The sequence below is a fragment of the Ochlerotatus camptorhynchus genome, unplaced genomic scaffold (assembly GCF_037179485.1).
Source record: "Ochlerotatus camptorhynchus isolate MF236.1 unplaced genomic scaffold, CSIRO-AGI_Acam_v1.1 ptg000257l, whole genome shotgun sequence".
Taxonomy (NCBI): domain Eukaryota; kingdom Metazoa; phylum Arthropoda; class Insecta; order Diptera; family Culicidae; genus Ochlerotatus; species Ochlerotatus camptorhynchus.
In genome coordinates this window covers 2,259,063-2,278,268 of record NW_027040747.1, presented here as the reverse complement: position 1 = coordinate 2,278,268, position 19,206 = coordinate 2,259,063, and the positions used below count along the sequence as shown (strand labels likewise).

General features: G+C 36.7%; 1 protein-coding gene across 1 annotated transcript; it reads right to left on the bottom strand.

The window, feature by feature from the left end:
* Positions 1-17,329, bottom strand: LOC135705074 (UDP-glycosyltransferase UGT5-like). The gene is made up of 3 exons (XM_065226644.1): positions 17,289-17,329; positions 1,137-1,614; positions 1-1,079 (listed from the first exon to the last, which is right to left on the bottom strand). The coding sequence occupies exons 1-3, from the start codon at positions 17,289-17,291 to the stop codon at positions 1-3; spliced, it is 1,560 nt and encodes a 519-aa protein (XP_065082716.1). The 5' UTR covers positions 17,292-17,329.
* Positions 17,330-19,206: the final 1,877 nt, after the last annotated feature.

Here is a 19,206-nt window from a genome sequence, read left to right as displayed (position 1 = left end):
TTATTCAGTTTTACGTTTCTTACTACTTCTGCATAACATAACATTTACCAATCTCCTGGCAATCAAACCAACCAGAACTAAAACTCCCACTACCAGCGCCATCACATCCAAGAGAGCGAAACTAATCCACGGCAGATCCAAGCCTGCAGATCGTAGCTGCGGCGCCCCCTTATGCCGAATCACGTACTCCACCCAGTACACCGCTTCGTCCAGAGCAGGAACCGGGCGATCCCTAAACACCTCCGATACCCTATCCATGTTCTTCTTGTACTCCGGCTTGTGCAGTAACTCCTCCAGTGCCCATCGGAACGAAGTCTCGGTGACATTCGGGAAGAACAACTTGACCGCATAGCCGCCCAGCACGGCCTTGTTCATGTTCAGATGCTGATCAGCGTAGATCGGAATACCCAGCATGGGGACTGCCCGGTGAACACCCTCCTGGGTACCCAACAGACCTCCGTGAGTTATGAAAACCTTCACATTCGGATGAGCTAGGATGTCATTCTGTGGCATCCAAGATTTGATCAGCACATTGCTGGGAAGGTCCTTGACAGACTCGTCTTCGAACTTCCACACAATTCGCTGCTTCATCGGTCGGAACACGTTCAGGATGGCATTCAGCTTCTCTTTCGGCAAATCGGAACTCTTCAAATTGGTTCCCAAACTGAAATAGATTGCTCCTTCCTTGGCTCCATCCAAGAATTTCTGCAAATCCGTCGGCAAAGGCTTGGGTTCCTTGATGTGCAGTCCACCAACCTGAATCATTCCGGGAACCCGGGCACGTGCCGTCGTCAGGGGGTAATAGCTGTTCAATAGAACAACCGAAACCTTTCGTTCAAGATCACCAACCTTCGGGAGAGGCCCCTGGAGATGACCAAAGTTCTGCAGTGCCATTGCTTCCTGCTTCGGAAGGTAATAGAAAGTTCTCAACGTTTGCTCGTACAATGAAACAGCGGTGTTGTAGATCCTCTGCGGGAAGGTCATCTTGTCCATGAAAGGTAGAAACTCGTGGGGAACGTGAGAGTACATGTTCATCATTCCCATCATTGGCCCCATGTACAAGCCAAACCCGAAGGTTCCTGGAATTGCACAAAAATATAGGTATTGATGCATCCTCATTCAAGCAATCAACTTACCAACAGTCACAATCGGAGCCTTATACTTGTGGGCAAACATCAAATACGCCTCCTGGTAGAACTGTTCGGCCAAAATCAAATCAAAGTGGCTCTCGTCCTGCTGGATAAATTCCCGTACGTTCTCCCTCGTGAAACCGTGCTGCGTCGTCTCCACTCCCATACTGTACAGGAAATTCATCAACATCTGATGGATGGATATTTCCGTCAAATCGAACAGTGAATCCACTTTGACGGATTTTTCCCAAAAATCGTAAATCGGCGCCACCCGAAGGTCGGTGTAATTTGCGTGCTGCCGAGAGAGTGGATAGTTGGCAATGGTAGTGACCTGATGGCCCCGGTCCAGCAATCCATTCAGGATGGCATCGATCATCATCCAGTGGCTACGGCTCGGGAATACGAACACTGCGAGAATGCGGGACGAGTGTGCATGATGCCATGATAGGGTGCACAGCAGCAGGAGAGGGAGGAATTTTGGAAGCTAAAACAAAATTAGGTGAACTGTGATGTAATGATGAACTGCTGCGATACTGGAGTCTAATTACAGAATTTGTTATGTTGTGTAAAATAGAAAAAAAATATAACGACGCTTATAGAGAAATGATGTCAGTCACCAACGCATTTATACCTGGAGAAGACAATTTATTTTTTGCGATATTCGGCTTATCAGTCAAGCAAACAATTTGACGAGCACATAAGAGTTAACAAAAGCCTTTGTACGAAGAAAAAGTACACCTAATAATATATGTAAAACAGAAACTTATTAGAAAATAGAACAGTTCACCTGAAGATGATGCTAACCAGCATCGACACGTCAGACAAAATTTAAATGTTTCTTCGCATCAATTAAAGACTGATTAGCCGAATAACTCAAAAATTGTTATTACAGTTGAATCTCGATTTATGAAGACAATAATTTACTTCTCATGAAGATGGCTTCTAACACCTCTGTATGCAGTGCCACCGCTATTTTGCACGCATTCCAAAACGATAACGTAATTAGTTTCAATTGATAAGAATATCAATTGATTGCAAGCGGGGTGCAAAATTATCAAAATCCAAAAAAACAGTCTAAAGGTCGATGACATTGACAAGTTCACCATCAGCCTATGGAAGACAATCTTGATAAAAATGAATAGAAGGGAACATATCCATCCAAGCTGCAGACATGGGATCGCTGATAATATCTTGATGATGAATAAGTTCAAGCTTCAAAAATTGATTTCATTTTTTTGTTAAACCGAAAATCTTGACGATGTTGGTAAAGGGTGGAACGAGCAAAAAGTAGTCGAACACAAAATTAAGTGTTAATAAATTAATCATCTATTTTAGGTCACTCTGACACTTTACTCTCACATGAAATATTGTTGAGCTCACTCTATGCCTTATAGTACGTTCAGACTACAGAGTTATAACAACAATCAATTAGAAACTAACGATTTTAAATTGGCTCACTACTTGACTAGCCTATTGGTCCCAAGCAAACGATTATCGTACCCTATTCTAGTCGAAATTCTAGTACTACGCAATGTTTGTTTTGATTCGCTATGAAAGTTTGACAGATAAAATGAGGGGTTATTGGTTTTTCCTATGTTTCGCGGGGTGAATCGATTAGCTTGGGACCGAAGAGAGTACCAGAGCTGAGCCAAAAAGTTGAGCACGTTATTTCGGGAACTTCTAGTCTTAGAGTTACCTCTATGTTATAACTCTCCAGTCTGGACAGCGTTTTATTGCCAAATACGAATTCACGGACTTTGCGGCAGACCATTTCGATTAAATTTTGCACAACCTTATTGCACAGACAAACAGATATAACACATTGAATATTTTTCAATAGAAAACATCGTCGCTAAAATACTACCGCCATCTGTTGAGTATAATGTGATGGGCAGTACGCTGAACAGATGGCGGTAGTGCGTAAACGTTAAACCCTAACATTTAACATTATCGTTAAATGCGTGTTCGATGAACAACTTCCGAGTGTTATGCCTGTTTGTCGTGCTTATTGAATTGTTAAATAAAATAATTAGCAATGTACGTCGTTTTGGTTTGATTTTTTTTTCTCGTATTATCAACTTATTCTGGACTCTTCTTGAGAATTTCTCTTGTTAAGTGTCCAATAATTTTTAAAAGACCGACGTATAGTATAATGAATTTGGCGGGTTCTAGTTCTTAGCTACAACTGCAACACAGAACAGAAGGGGAAGTGCAAACAAATCGATGAATCAAAAAGTGGCTCGTTTTTCTGCTCAACAAGCAATGTGTTGTGGTAGCGTTCCACATGGGCTTTCTATGTGCACTCACACTATCATAGTATGCTGCCTAACTTAACTGCAGGCATAAGATGCCTTCTACCGCTAGGTGCGCTAGTGTTCGCAAATGAAAAGTGGAGCCACTTTCTGATCCGAAGTTCCACTCATGTGACTGCAACGTTGATGGTTTCATACAATTTTGTTTTCATGTTACTTTACCGCAATAACAAGGTGCAAGATCAGGCCAATAAGGCTTAGGGCCCACCAAATAGTTTTCATAAAAATTTCGACAGATTTGTTTTTGCTGAACTATTCTCTTCCAGTTGACCAGGAAGCTGTTTAAAATCAGCCTTGACAAATATAGATTTGAATTTAACGAATGCTCGTACAGAATTTTAAAATGCTGGCTCTCTTGTTTGGTAGCCACCTTAAAAACTTATTGCATAATTCCAAATCCAAAAATGGTAAGAGATTTCGTAGATACACACTTTCAAAAATCAACGTTTGTTATTTTTTAAAGTGCACGCTAAACAGAAATGCACTAAATTTTAGTTGACTACTTTTTGAACGTTCCACCCTTTAAAAGGATATTTTAACAAGTTTCAAGACACTGACAGTTATTACAGCCCAAAAAATTCCAATATTGTCCACAACCGGTAACTGAATAAACAGAAATTTGATTGGAATTGGCATCTCGAATATTTCTCTTAGAATTTTGAATCAAGTCCCATGATCTTGAACGTTTTTCCTGAACCAGGATCTTGAAATATGTTCTCAACAGAAGTCTCAGAATACTGACAATCTATTTTAATCCTGGATCTTGAATTTCTGTGTACGGAATCAAAATCTCCATTAAATAATTTTCTTAGAAACTTATCTCAGCATATGTTTGCAAATTTCTCAAGGATTTTCATATGAGCATTTCAAAGTGGCTTCAGAATTACTTTTACGTTTAGGATTTCCCTCAATTATCTTATGATTCTGTCCGGTATTCAATAGAAATTTGATCCATAAAAATCGAAATTCGAACACTTTAGGTATTTCCTCCAGAAAATTTATGAAACTCACTCATTTGAATTCTTGGAATTTCTCGCAAGATTATGCTTTCATTCCTGTCCATTATATTCTTTACAGTTCACTTGGATTAGTCATGGAAATCTCTTAGTATGGTAGTTAATATTTAAAAATGAATTATTCCAAACTCTCCATGGCTTCACCACAGGATTTCAAAGAAATTTTCCTCACAATTTCCTTGAAATGCTTCTCAAAATGTGCTAACTGTAATGCACTTCATATGTCAAATCTTATAGTACGTTCAGACTACAAAGTTATAACAAAAATAACCATAAAAGAGAGCTTAACGACGTGTTCGGGGTATCATCCAAACAATTTGTGGGACAGTGTACTCATTCGGGATACAGTTCGTTTATGGTATTTGTTTATTAGGGATGTTATAGCGCTATCTTGATGGTGGTTTCTGTGTTGCAATTATTTGACAACCGTTATACATGTATAACGGTTGTGGTTTATAACATGTTATAACATGTTATAACCAACAATCAATACGAAACTTACTATTTTAATTTGGCTCACTACTTGACTAGCCTATTGGTACCAAGAAAACGATTAACGTACCCTATTCTAGTTGAAATTCTAGTACTACACAATGTTTGTTTTGATTCGCTATGAAAGTTTGACAGATAAAACGGGGGGTTAGTGGATTTTCCTTTGTTTCGAGGGGTGAATCGATTAGCTTGGGACCGAAGAGAGTACCAGAGCTGGGCCAAAAAGTTGAGCACGTTATTTCGGGACCTTCTAGTCTAGTCCTTTATGTTATAACTATCCAGTCTGGACAGCGTTTTATTGTTAAATGCATCTAAGTGTATCTGAGTGTATATCAGCTTGTCCTGAACAATTTAAATCTAGCTTAAATAGCAATAGGTGAAATGGGGAACTTGATCATTGATAGCGTCTACGTTCTCTAAATATGGTGACACAATACGCCTTTTTAATGCACCACCAACGTAGAGTGCGCCACGCGAGTTCGAGAAGAAACGTCAACCAAACCGTTTGTTTACATCAGAATAAGTATTTTCCCCAACGCAAATAACAGCATTTTTCATTCAAAATCTTGCCGATTTCCATCGGTAATTGTCTTATTGTACGATTTTCCACAAATCTAAACTGACTTGCACCTTAACTATTCACACACACAAAATCCAGAATATCATAACCACTAAGGCACTTCTCTAATTTTCCATTTTTCTCAACAAAAATATTCCTGAACACCAGCAGGATCTTTTGAAAAACGTTACAGAATTAAATTTTTCAACTGTAGATTAAGTTTTGCAGCATCTCAGATAAATCAATTTATCAGGAAAAGTAAAAAAGTGTTCCGCTTCCTATGTCTCAAGGCAAAAATGTATGCCCACAACATTCTTTTTGACGTTCTCCTATTCACCACCAGAGGTTGAATCGATCGTTTAGTTTCTATTAAAAAGGCCTTTTGGCAAATCAAATTTGCCCCCGTGGAGAATAGATGAACTACACTCAAAATAATCCACACTTTAATACTACGTGAAAAATCACGTAAGGTTTCAATTTTCCCCTTTCAGTCTACTTTACGTGACTCTCGTACAATCTATACAATGCTACTTTAATGTTAAAAGAAATTCCAATTACACCCATTTATTTATCCAATTAAAATTACGTGATTTCTATATACCTAGAATCTGTGTACGTTTCACGTAAGTCTTAAGTGAATTCCACGTATGAAAAAAGTAGGGAACTCAGTTGGATATCCAACATGGCGGCATGAGTGTAAAGATCCAGATTTGATATTATTGTATTGACTGGTTGAAAACGTAAGTATAAAATTTAAATTATGCTGTAAAAATTCGTGTTTTTATTTGAAGGAGGGAAGTAGCAAAAGCAGCTGATTTGTCTCTTTCTTCCTTTCCAGTCCCACGATGGATCCTCCTCGGATACTATCAGTGTGATAAGCGATAGCGATGGAAGTGAACATGCACGACTCTTCCCATGGCTGTCGTTGACTAAACATCAAGTTACTGCTTGGATTTTATAGCAATGTTTTTGTCTTTTGTTTATAATAAATTGAAAGCTTTAATGGTAATAAAGATACTCCATGAATTTTATTGTAATAAGCATTAAAATTAAGAAAAAAAACAGCAAACAGCACCAAAAATAATGGTATAAGAAATCATTATGAAATCTATCGACAGTATCACGTAACTTCTATGTGATAGTCCAGTGACGTTTAAGCTTCATGAGATGAGTGCCCCTACATGAGAATCACATACACAGTTCGAAAAGTAGTGTAAATTTCTGTTCAATATGATGCACACAAATGGAGCGTCATATTTCATATAAGTTTACATTATATATCATGTAAAGTTCTAGCACAATTCATGCAATGTAGCAAATATTGTATACAAACCCCATCTTTGTAAACAATATTGTTTACAAGTTGCTCGGTTGTGTGAAATTAAATTTAAGTTTACGTGAATGAATGTTTACATCACAATTAAAATTCAGAATTTTTACGATGGAAAAATCTACGTATGTTTTCACGTAGCATTGACGTGAACATTATTTTGAGTGTATGTAAGTGATGAAGTCAATGAAGTTATCCAGTACCATAGCATCCAGCTTGCATCATAAATCAACTATTGCATACTTCACGGCGTAAATCGAGCAATTCAAGATAGAGCTGGGATTAGGGCGTAACAGCTATTGTAAACTATTATTCTTCCGATGATTTCTAGTAAGTCAAGGTTCGCCAACGCAAATCAACATCACCATCGAGTAGGGGAAGACTTTCCCTGTCCGACGGTTAGGTTGGTTTGTGTGGGCGTGACTTGAGTTCTTAAAAATCATCAAGAGAAGTTATTGTTTACAAAAACTGTTACGCCCTAATTGCAGCTCTATCTAGAATTGTGCTAAATAAACATTCAAAGCTAAACTTTCAACCATTGATGATATTACGTATAATTTATCCATGCATGGTGGGAAAACCAAGTGAAATACCATATCAGTTCTTCACCAAGAATATTCTAGAATATCAAAACAAGAAATTTAAACATTAAGAGATCATGACTAGTTGTTTTAAAATTGTCGGATTGATTTTTTTTTCTTCAGAGAGGAGTTCTTCAAAGAAATTTGATTATTCTTTTACAAATACTTGCTGAAAGGGAATACTGAACCAAATTTAATTAAAGTGATTTATCCAAAGTATTCAGTAGTATATTTAGAAGATATTTCCATGCATAAAAATCATGTCCAATTGTTAAAAAATTGTCTGATTGATTTATTTTTTCTACTTCAGAGAGGAGTTCTTCAAATAAATTTTAATTTTCCTTTTCGAATAGGGTTACGGGATGTAATGTCAGCCTAGCCCCTCATTTCGGCCTATCCAGCAAATAACTAATGTATTCAGCAATAGTACAGAATTGGAATGAAAAACTAGTATCATAGAGGTAACTCTAAGACAAGTAGGTCCCGAAGAAACGTGCTCAACTTTTTGGCTCACCTCTGGTACTATCTTCGGTCCCAAGCTTGTCGAATCACCCCTCGAAACATAGGAAAAACCAATAACCCCTCATTTTATCTGTCAAACTTTCATAGCGAATCAAAACAAACATTGCGTAGTACTAGAATTTCGACTAGAATAGGGTACGTTAATCGTTTGCTTGGGACCAATAGGCTACTAAAGTGGTGAGCCAATTTAAAATCGTTAGTTTCGTATTGATTGTTGCTAGTATCGCATCTGCTGTAAAATTGTAATCCGCAAATGTATTGCATATTTTTAGGATAAATTTAGTACGTTTATTGATCTTTTTTTTAGAAAAAATTGAGTGAAATTTTTATATATATATTTTTTTTTTGATTTCTAGGCACCATGATCTTGCCGTATTATCACCGACAAACCGACATGAAACTTAAACTTAACTCCTGATCGAGAATCCATAACGGCGGATTCAAATGTGCAGCGATCCCATCTGTCAAAACCATAGAAATTTGTTATCTAGATGAAAATAATTTGCCCGGAATAGATTGGGGATGAACCAACTCAAACATTTTGTATGTGTAGGATACACATTTTTCGCGAACACGATGGCAGATGTCAGTTTTGTGCTTTGATCAGAAATTTGATGGTACTTTGTATGGTCATTCATGTCGGTTTGTCGGTGGCATTATTACACTAATGAAAATTTACACTGCGATGGTAATCAAAAACCTTAAAATTTCATGAATTGAAAGGACTTACCTTTTTGTAACATGGTTATAATATCACAGTTTTCACTTGTATTGTTAATTCAGAAGATTTTACGCAAATTGCTTTTTAAAACCATGGGACGAACTTTAGGGACGTTATTTTGAGACGTGTTTTTAATTATGGCCTACGAAATTTATATGATGACTTTATAATGGAATTGGTGAAACCATTTGCGTAGATGACGAGTCTGCGACTCTTTACTCCTATAAGAAAATCTCATAATCAAATGTCAGTTTCGAGAAACATAGCGAATGGTTTCTTTATCTTTTCACTCCACTGAAAAGTCCCGAAGGCAAAACGGGTCGAAACGGTACGTCAATTCACGTCTACAAAGCTTCTGTAGCTCTTTACTTCTATGGGGAAATCCAATAGGCAAACGTCGCTGGATGCGTGAAACATAGCGACTTTTTTTTCTTTTTCGGTCGCTCTACCGAAAAATCCCGTAGCCAAGTGTCAATCTTTGCGTGAAAATTCCATGTCCGTAAGCGAACTAGTTTTCTATAAAGAGCCTGAACTTATAAAGAGACGACATATTATCCATTTGACAGGTCTTCTGTTCGATTGGAATTACTTTTACAGATAATCGATTGTTCCAATTTTGACATGCCGTCTCTTTATAAATACAGGCTCTTTAGTTTTTTAAAAGGGTGTATATCCGTACATGAAAAAACAAACTCAAACAAAACTCAACAGTTGAGTTATTTTAAATTAGTATTTCGAAGTGCCTCTCATGTTAAGAAATACAAAACAGCCAGTGAGTAAAACTCTGCCATTTATAGCTAAGGGCCCACACATTAATTATGGCACGCTAAATCGAGGAGAAATTTACCCCCCCCCCCCCTTATCGTGACGTTTTTCCTATACATAATGCATTGCTTGTCACAAAATCTTAAACCCCCCCTAGAGCGTGACATAATATATGCATCAACCCTAACACAAATGTTTACATTCGTCATGCATGCAGCTGATCGAATCTTCCGCCCGGTGCTGGCGACACAATAAACAACATGACCAACTAATGTAAACATTCATTGCAGTGGTTCCTGAATTGATTGAAATTTTGGTATTTGCTACAAACTAACTAAAAATTGCTAAAATGTATTTTTTTTTTCAATTAATTAATGAACTTTTTTTGTTACATACCCGCTGAGAGAATTAACAACAATATTAACAGTTATATCAGGCTGCTGTCAACTATACCTCATGACTATAATTCCTTGTGCGTCAACAAAATTTCAAAAGATTTAGAATTAATCAGTATGTTTTTGAAATATAATTTAACTTGAATTTGAGTTATATTTGAGTCCAGGTCACTTAAATTCGCAAAAACGCAGTTCACTCAAAGACTGAGTCAAATTTTCCTCGGTTTCCAGAAAAGAACGTTTAGAATATGAGGAAAATCGAGAGAGGTTTCACTCAGTCTATTAGTATACTCTTAGACTGAGTAAAATTTCCGTCGATTTTCTTCAAAAGCGAGGAATTAACGTACCCCATTCTAGTCGAAATTCTAGTACTACGCAATGTTTGTTTTGATTTGCTATGAAAGTTTGACAGATAAAATGAGGGGTTAGTGGATTTTCCTATGTTTCGAGGGGTGAATCGATTAGCTTGGGACCGAAGATAGTACCAGAGCTGAGCCAAAAAGTTGAGCACGTTTCTTCGGGACCTATTAGCATAGAGGTAACTCTAAGACCAGAAGGTCCCGAAGAAACGAGCTCAACTTTTTGGCTCACCTCTGGTACTATCTTCGGTCCCAAGCTAATCGATTCACCCCTCGAAACATAGGAAATTCCACTAACCCCTCATTTTATCTGTCAAACTTTCATAGCTAATCAAAACAAACATAGTGTAGTACTGGAATTTATACTAGAATTGGATACGTTAGCCGATTTGCTTGGGACCAGTAGGCTAGTCAAGTAGTGAGCCAATTTAAAATCGTTACTTTCGTATTGATTGTTGCTACTAGTCTTAGAGTTACCTCTATGATATTACTCAGTCATGAGTGACCTACATTTTTGCGATTATGAGTGAAAAACCAGTCAATTTTGAGTTGATCTCATCGGCCGTGCATTAGAATTCCTATTTAGGCCCTCAAAATATTACTTCTAGAGCAACATGTCATAAAGTTACATGAGCCGAATGTAAATAATGACTTTACACGATTGCTCATGAATCACAACACGTACACGCAAACTAACTACACCATTTGATATAGCAAACTTACTCCGCCAGATGCTGCTGTTGGTTTGCCTGCATGAGTCTTCATCCGCGATAAATCGACGTTCAAAGCCATTGTTTACATTTGGAACATAGGCCAATTTCACATGTTGATCTAGAATTGACTTGACAGTTCGCTATATGTGTGCTCGTGAGATGATCGATTTGGCATCGTGGTTTATGATATCTGGATCAACCGGAAAGAAAACACTGTCTCTTTCTTCCTCGTCAGTTCTGACGCGAGAAGTTTAAGTGACGTAAACAATGTGGTTACGTATGAATGATAGGGAGTGAAAAAGAAGCACGATTACACATGCCGGACCTTTGTAGATCGAGGGTCATCTTTGATAGACCGAAGTTGCATCCATTTATAGACCCAATTTGAGTACAGTAGACCAACATGACATCCAGGTACCTGGAGAGTTTTCATGTTTAAATGGTGAATTTTACCATTTTCCGTCGTGCCTAATTAATATCTAAATAAAAAGGATATTTAGGTTTGCATGTTGGTAGTTTAATATATTTTGCAGCTCCATTATTGAATATGATACGTCATAAAATGTAATTGAATGCTTCATATTAGACCGAGGTTAGGGACATGTACCCTACTTGCTTGAATGGGAATACTGAGCCAAATATAATTAAGTATGCAATCAAACATTTTTTAAACAACTAGCCATGATGTTTAAGTATGAAAATGTCTTCTAAAGATACTACTGAATACTCAAGATGAATCACTTTAATTATATTTGGCTCAGTATTCCCACTCCGCAAGTATTTGTAAAATAATTTTCATATTCGTTTGGAGAACTTCACTCTGAAGTGAAAAAAAATCAATCAGACAATTTTAAAACAATTAGCCATGATGTTTAAGTATGCAAATGTCTTGTTTTGATATTCTTGAAAACTCGTGGTGAAGAACTGGAATGGTATTTCGCTTGGTTTTTCCACCATACACGGTTAAATTATATGGTTAATGGTTGAAAGTTTTGATTTGAATGTTCATTGAGCACAATTGCTCGATTTACGCCGTGAAGTATGCAATACATAGTTGATTTATGATGCCTGCTGGATGGTATGGTATTGGATTACTGCACTGAACCAATTTGACATATTCCTGTTATGTGGAAGTCTAATAATTTTGCGCTATAAGATAATCCATTGAAAATGATATGATTGAAAATGTGTCAGGTAAATTCTATATGAATATCTGATACATGGACAATGCTGATAATTTGAAAACTTTTATATGATCGCCATATGATAAATGAAAATCGGTTAAATTATAATAATTAACTGAAATGGATTTGAAACCCATAAGCATAAGCTTTACTTTTCACCACAATATAATATATGTGTCATAAATCAATCGAAGTAAAGTTTATGTGAAAATCACATGAAATTTACTTATTCTTTTGACACATATATTTAATTGATTTCTAAAAATAAATCGAAAAATAAACACCAGGCAGTGGGAGCTTTCACAGTTGTGTCTTTTTTTATTGTAGCTGATTTGGGATTCGATCCAGAACTGTTGAGATGTGATGCTTTTCGTGTCTGCGCTCGATTCCATTGGGCCACGGCTGACTTCAATATTGAACTCGTTCAATTAGCATGAAGTAATAACAGCTCTCCCAACATGGAATATAGAGAAACGTTATGCTCGTTTTGCTAGAGTGAAGAAAAATAGCACTGACCAATATATGCTCCGTTTCAGTGGTGTCGTGTATTCAAATCATTATTAATGCTCCTGTGTGCAATAAAACAACGACTACATTATATGAGTTCATGGAACTGGTTCATGAAGTTCGAGTACTAGTGCTGGAATCTGAATTAGCCGTGTAGAAGGCTTACAATTAGAATCTTAGCAAATAAATATTGCAGTAGAATCATTTTTTTTTTCAATCTCAAAACATTCTTTTCCGGAACCCCTTATCTTATGAAACAATAACAAACAATGATTATTTATTACAGTATCATTGTTGTTAGCAATATTTAGTTCGACTAATCATTCTAATGAGTGTACGATAACATAGTTGAAAATTGTTTCAATAATTTATAAAGAACAATTATGTAAGATGTATTTTATTGGGAGCGATGTTCATCCCAGAAAAACATACCAAAACAAATGTTTGCTGTTGGATTTCTTAAAAGGCAAATCTATATGACTATTTAATGATTGGGATAGATCTTTTTACAATATTCAAACCTCAAAAATCAAAGGAAGCTATTCCAATGAGATATACATTAGGGTGCTTCATTCTGAAAAAAGTGATGAATTTCTGATGGGCCACCCTCCAGTTCGATTCATAGCCCCAAAATATGAACCTGTGCAAAAATTGGTAAAGATTGATGAAGGTTTAGAGGTCGCGCCAATGATTTGAAATTTGTATGGGAATTACTATGGAAGAATTTAAAAAATCGCTTATATCGCTATAACTTTGCTTCTACTTGTCCAAATGTCGAAAAAATTTAGTATGTTATTGCTATGGCAATAAACAAAAAGCCTACAGTTGCTACGCTCAGTTTTGCAGCGTATCAAGAATTATAAAAATGTGAAAAATGGCAAAATAGGGTAAATTGACAGATGAATATGTACAAGGCAACAACGCCAATTTCATCGCAACAACAACAGGCTTGTTGATCATTGTCATGACAACCACATATTTTTTTTTTTCAACGTTTGGACAACTACAACCAAAGTTAGAGCAATGTAAACGAAAATCAATAATTTCCCATACTAATTCACCAAAATCTCCATACAAAATCCAAATCATTGGCGCGACCTCTAAACCTTCATCAATCTTTACCATTTTTTGCACAGGTTCATATTTTGGGGCGATGAATCGAACTGGAGGGTGGCCTATCAAAAATTCATCACTTTTTTCAAAATGAAACACCCTAATATACATGTTTTCCTATACTGCAAAGTTAAATGACAGTCCAATAGTTTCTACATGTCTGTTTACACGCGACATATCAACAAACGTCAAAAATCGTTAAAAGCAACTCCAATAAAATATACATGATTATCTTATATAATATATCTTTTAGTGAGCAATATTCATCATGAAAATAGGTACATTTTACTCGATTTGCTCATAGTGCAAACTTATATGATTTTCCATTAGTTTCTAGATGCCTGTTCCCACCCATGACATATCAACAGTTTTTCACCATGAAATATATCAGACCATATTCATATACATCTTACCTATCGCTAACCACGTTCGAAGCAAAGTATTATCAAGTACTAAGTATGTGAAATTACGATAGAAATCATTCCATATCGCAGTCATAGTTTTTAAGTGATAATCCATTGGAATCTATCAATCATCACATAGAATGAATAAATCTCCTGACATTGCTATGTTATAAGATGGATCCAATAAACGGTACATGTCGATTTGTTTCAGTGTGGATGGCTTCCTGTACTACACTGAGATAATTATCCCTACAAATTTCATAAACTACATCGTATGAATGCATGCAAATACAAGCCTGAATCAATTTCATAATTATCTTATGTTTTCATACTGCATCTATAGTATTCATAATTTGATACAACAAAAGGTATACGAAAAACATAAAAATTTCATAAACACGTCGTATGAATTATTTTGGTTCAGCTTATGGCAAAAAATCATACGATGATCGTATGTAATTTATTTAGACAGTGCAAATCAAAACAACAACAAAACACAAGATGGCGGATCCAGCTTCAAGACGTGACGCAAGGCTCCGTAAACCTGTAAGTAAATCAGAGGGTGCGACACATCTAAATCTCAATTTTAGATGGTCGGAATATCTCATGTTAGCAAATCAATCTACGAAAAATCTTTTTTCATCTCTTGCATCTATATCCATCTACTTGCATCGCCCTCCATCTTTTTGCAGGAAATCTTCAAAATCTTCATCAATCTTCTTTTTATCTACTAAGTGTGCACGCATCTCACTACAGCAAAGTGAAATTTTTCCTGCATCGTAGATAGAGTCGCCCCCCTCGAAGTAAATTTAATTCGTATTGTTTCATTGTAGTTTACAACTTTATTTACATTTGTAGACAGTTAAGCATGCTGCTGCTGCTGCTGCAGCTGCTTCTGCTTTATCGATTTCAACAGCACGTCGGAAGAGATAACCGGATCGGGTAAGTGTCAGATTAATTTTTTGTTTTTGTTTTGATAATTTAATACAACAGTAACATTTTTTGAACAGGAATCGGACACGAGTACAATTACTGCGAGCCATCACAGTGAACGTTTCCGGGGGCCTCAACAGACAGAGTAGCTGCAGCGACTGATCGAGTAACATCCCCGAATGCGACGAAGATTAATGCAACGACAAATTTGAAGGGTTTCGAGGAACTTCCCCCAGTTTCCGCAGTTGTACCTGCCAATCTAAAACCCACACTGATTGCATCAGAACCAATATAATAAATATAATAAATAATTGCTTGGTTTAACCACAGACAAACAGACATATAACTCGCAAGTTGTTCATCGGACAAGCATTTAACGGTCAATTTAAAAGTATCGTAGTTGGTAGCACCGCGACCTGTGGCGTGCATAGTCATTTCCCTTGAGTTTGACGTTGACTACCGCCATCTATTCAGCGTACTACCCATCACAGTGTGCTTAACAGATGGCGGTAGTGTTTTAGTGACGACGTTTTACAGTGAGAAATATTCAATGTGTTATGTCTGTTTGTCTGTGGTTTAACGGCTTTCTCAGTCTTAATCTCACTCTAAAGACTACGATTTAATCTACCCGACGCTTCGGTCATAGGTTTTAGTTCATGGTCCATGGCCGAAACGTCGGGCAGATTAAATCGTTGCCGTTAGAGTGAGATTAAGACTTAGAAAGCCGTTAAACTAAGCAAGTCACTCAAGTACTAGTCATCACCATCACTAATATAATAATTAATCAACTCAAACTATATTTTTCATTCATATCCTTTATGAGTTTCATACGAAATGACAAATGAAATTGTTCGTAATATCCAATGATAGCTATCGTTCGTTTATATTGAGATTCATAGTTATATGTATGAAAAATCATACGATGGCTGATTAACAAAAAACTGACAGTTCTTCCTAGTTCGGTCGTATGAAATTCAACATAAAATCTTGTCGCAAAAAATCATACGATATTTCTATGAAATTCGTTTGTTTAATAATCTCAGTGTAGAAATAAGTACATGCTGGATGGCATGGTACTGGATAACTTGATTGGCATAAAGTGATGATGATTTCAAAATTTTGCACCGTGAATGCAATGCGAAAGAAATATTTAATAAAACCTGGTTGATACTACGTTAGTACAAAACTTAAGATCTATACAATAGATGTAAAATGTACAAAAAAAATCTCTTTTCAAATGTTTAGTCGTATACCGTGTGGTGCCCGTTCACCGCTCACTTTACAGTAAAATCAAATTCACATCGTTAGTAAAATTACTTTCATAAATATATTGAGTATGTTTTCACACTAGCTTGCAGGTCATTAACATAAGATTGTGGATAAAATACAAAACATCCAAAACAATACTGTTTAAATTGATTTCGAGACATATTAATGCATGTAAAAAGGAGTCCCAATCACCACTCATGTTGCAGTTGGAAATATTTACTTTATGAATCGCCAATCTTTTCTGGCCATAACGCATTATATGGTTATTGAGGTATTAGGTAGGTATAAAGCATTCGGCTTTGTTATAAAATAGTCGTAGTAGTGTCTATTTTAAGCATATTTTTGGAGTGATCGGTGAAGGAACCCTTGATCGTAGTTGGGTCTCCATGCACCGCTCATATGAATGTAATCAAAAGTATTTTTCGATAGTAAACAGTGAAATATAAGTACCGATGTTTAAATATGATCGGCACGAGTGAATTAGTCCGTTAAACGAATGCTTATAACTCATTTTGGGAACTTTTACAACAAATTTTTACAAAATGAGCGTTGAATGGAGGTCAAGCGATGAACGGGCACCACACGATACATAGATTAGACATATTTTGAAGAAAAAAAAAACAGCTCCATTAGTAAAATAAAACCATTTTAAGATTCCACTCGCATACCTGCCGTGAAATTTGAATTTTGTAATCACCATCACTTTCATAGTTCTTCTACTGTCCGCGGGAGCCAACTTTTTTTTGCTTATATCGTTATTTTAAATTAAATCAACACCCTTGCATGCATCGGCAAATTGAATTTCAATTCAATCATAACTATCCGGATTATCTCTTTGCTATTATCCCCAAACAAAGTTTGATTCTGATGATACTAAATTAAGCAAGTACAAAGTCCCACTTTTTCCACACTCAAACAAATCTCCCAAAATTCGTTCAGTTATACTCACGCCTATCACACACACCCACAAGAAGCAAACGTACCATCTTAAAATCAAACCCGCACGTCTGGACCGCCGGCTGCTTCGTTCACCGGTAGATTAGAAACTGACATAATTTAATCGAAAAAAAGCTGTCCAAACCTAAGTCAACGCATACCTACTTCTACCTATACCAAAACAGTGGCGTGGCGATCAAAGCAACGCAGAAATATGTGAGCAAAGGAGGACAAACATACTAGGGTAGAGCATTACTTCGATCAGAAACACCAACTATATCAATGATTTCGACATGAACGAATCAATCATCCGTTTGGTACGATAGTTTGGCTCAATAGCTACCAAACAAAGTCAGTATGAATATTTACATCCGTATGCCGAAGCGAATCCACTGACGTTTTAATGTGTTTTGACGGAATGGAAACTCGTATGACGGAATGAGAATCAAGAATCTGATTTTTAACAATATTTCAATTTGTGGCTCTTTATCAAATCTAACGGTACGCACGGAAGGAAGATACATTTAGAAGCCATCTTTGATAGAAACATTCCAATGTTTGTTCAATCGCTTAGAGCTTAGTAGACAGAAATTAGATCTTAACCCTACGTAACATCAAAACAACAATTTGCCACCGTCTAGATTGGGGTCAAGCGTCTTCTTCTTAAAACTGAAACATATTCAGACCAATTGGGTACCGCTGTGAACCGAAACCTGGACGGCATCAATGTTTGCGTTTTCCTCTTCCCGGTTTTTAGGTTTTTACGCTTTTACATGAACATTCGTCTGCTCGTAACTCTGCTCAACTTTTGAAACACTTCCACAGATGACATTAATTGAGAATGTGTTACCTAGTATCTATCTTTCCAAAAGATGCTTCATAAAATTTAATTTCATACACTCAAAATTCAACATGATGCAACTGTATTTAATTACACTACAACATATTTGAACTTTGTATACTGATGGTCATTTTCCATGTAAAATCATGCGCTGAATTTAAAAATGTAGTCAGAAAAAATCCACAGTAGGATAGTTTTCTAAAGGGTGTCCACAGTTAAATTGCATCAATTAGAAATACTCCCCAAAAATAAGTCTCTCAACCGATTGCCATGAAATTTTCAAGGAATGTAATATTATATACATATAAGCTTGATTTACGTATCTTCATTTCACTCTACTTCATCACCAAATCCAAATGCCCGAACTTTCATTTTAATTCCACCCATAAAGTTTTGAACAACAGTTGAATCGACATTTTTTTTTTCTGCTTTCAACCATGATTTCAACATTTCCTGCTCCGTAGTGACAACTTTTGGATACTTACGGAGTTCGTGCTTCATTATAGCCCAGTATCTTTCGATCGGCCGCAACTCCGTTGTGTTTGGGGGATTGAGATCCTTCGGCACGAAATTGACCCCATTCGTCTTGTACCACTCCAGACCGAGGGGGACGACTCTATCTACGATGCAGAAAAAAAATGTTTTATGCTGTGGCTAGCTGCGCGCATGCTGAGTAGATAGAAAGAAGATTGATGATGATTCTGAAGATTTCCTGCAACAAAATGATGCGCGATGCAAGTAGATGCGACAAATGAAAGAAGATTTTTTGAAGATTGATTTGCTAGTGTGAGATTTGTTGAGCATTTAAACTTGAGATTTAGATGTGTTGCCCCCTCGCCCCAGACCGTCCTTGGAGTAGTGACGAGGCATTCATGTAGACTTGGCCATTTACGTTTGTAGTTGTAACGAAAGGCTTGCTCCGTTTTCCACACGAACAAATAGCCTGCCAAATCATGAATTTCTTGGAGAACTTGGACACTATTTCCTGAGGGACTCTGAAACATCGAACTTGTCTTTCGCAGACACATACTGGTTTTCCGGAATTTGTATAAAGTCCGGTTTTACGTATGTTTCATCGTCCATGATACAGCAGTGTGGTTTTGTCAACATTTGTGTATACAGCT

Excerpts from the sequence above, each read along its gene's own strand:
- LOC135705074 (XM_065226644.1), bottom strand. Across the intron at positions 1,080-1,136 it reads GGCTCCGATTGTGACTGTTG|GAACCTTCGGGTTTGGCTTG; the intron begins GTAAGTTGATTG and ends GTGCAATTCCAG.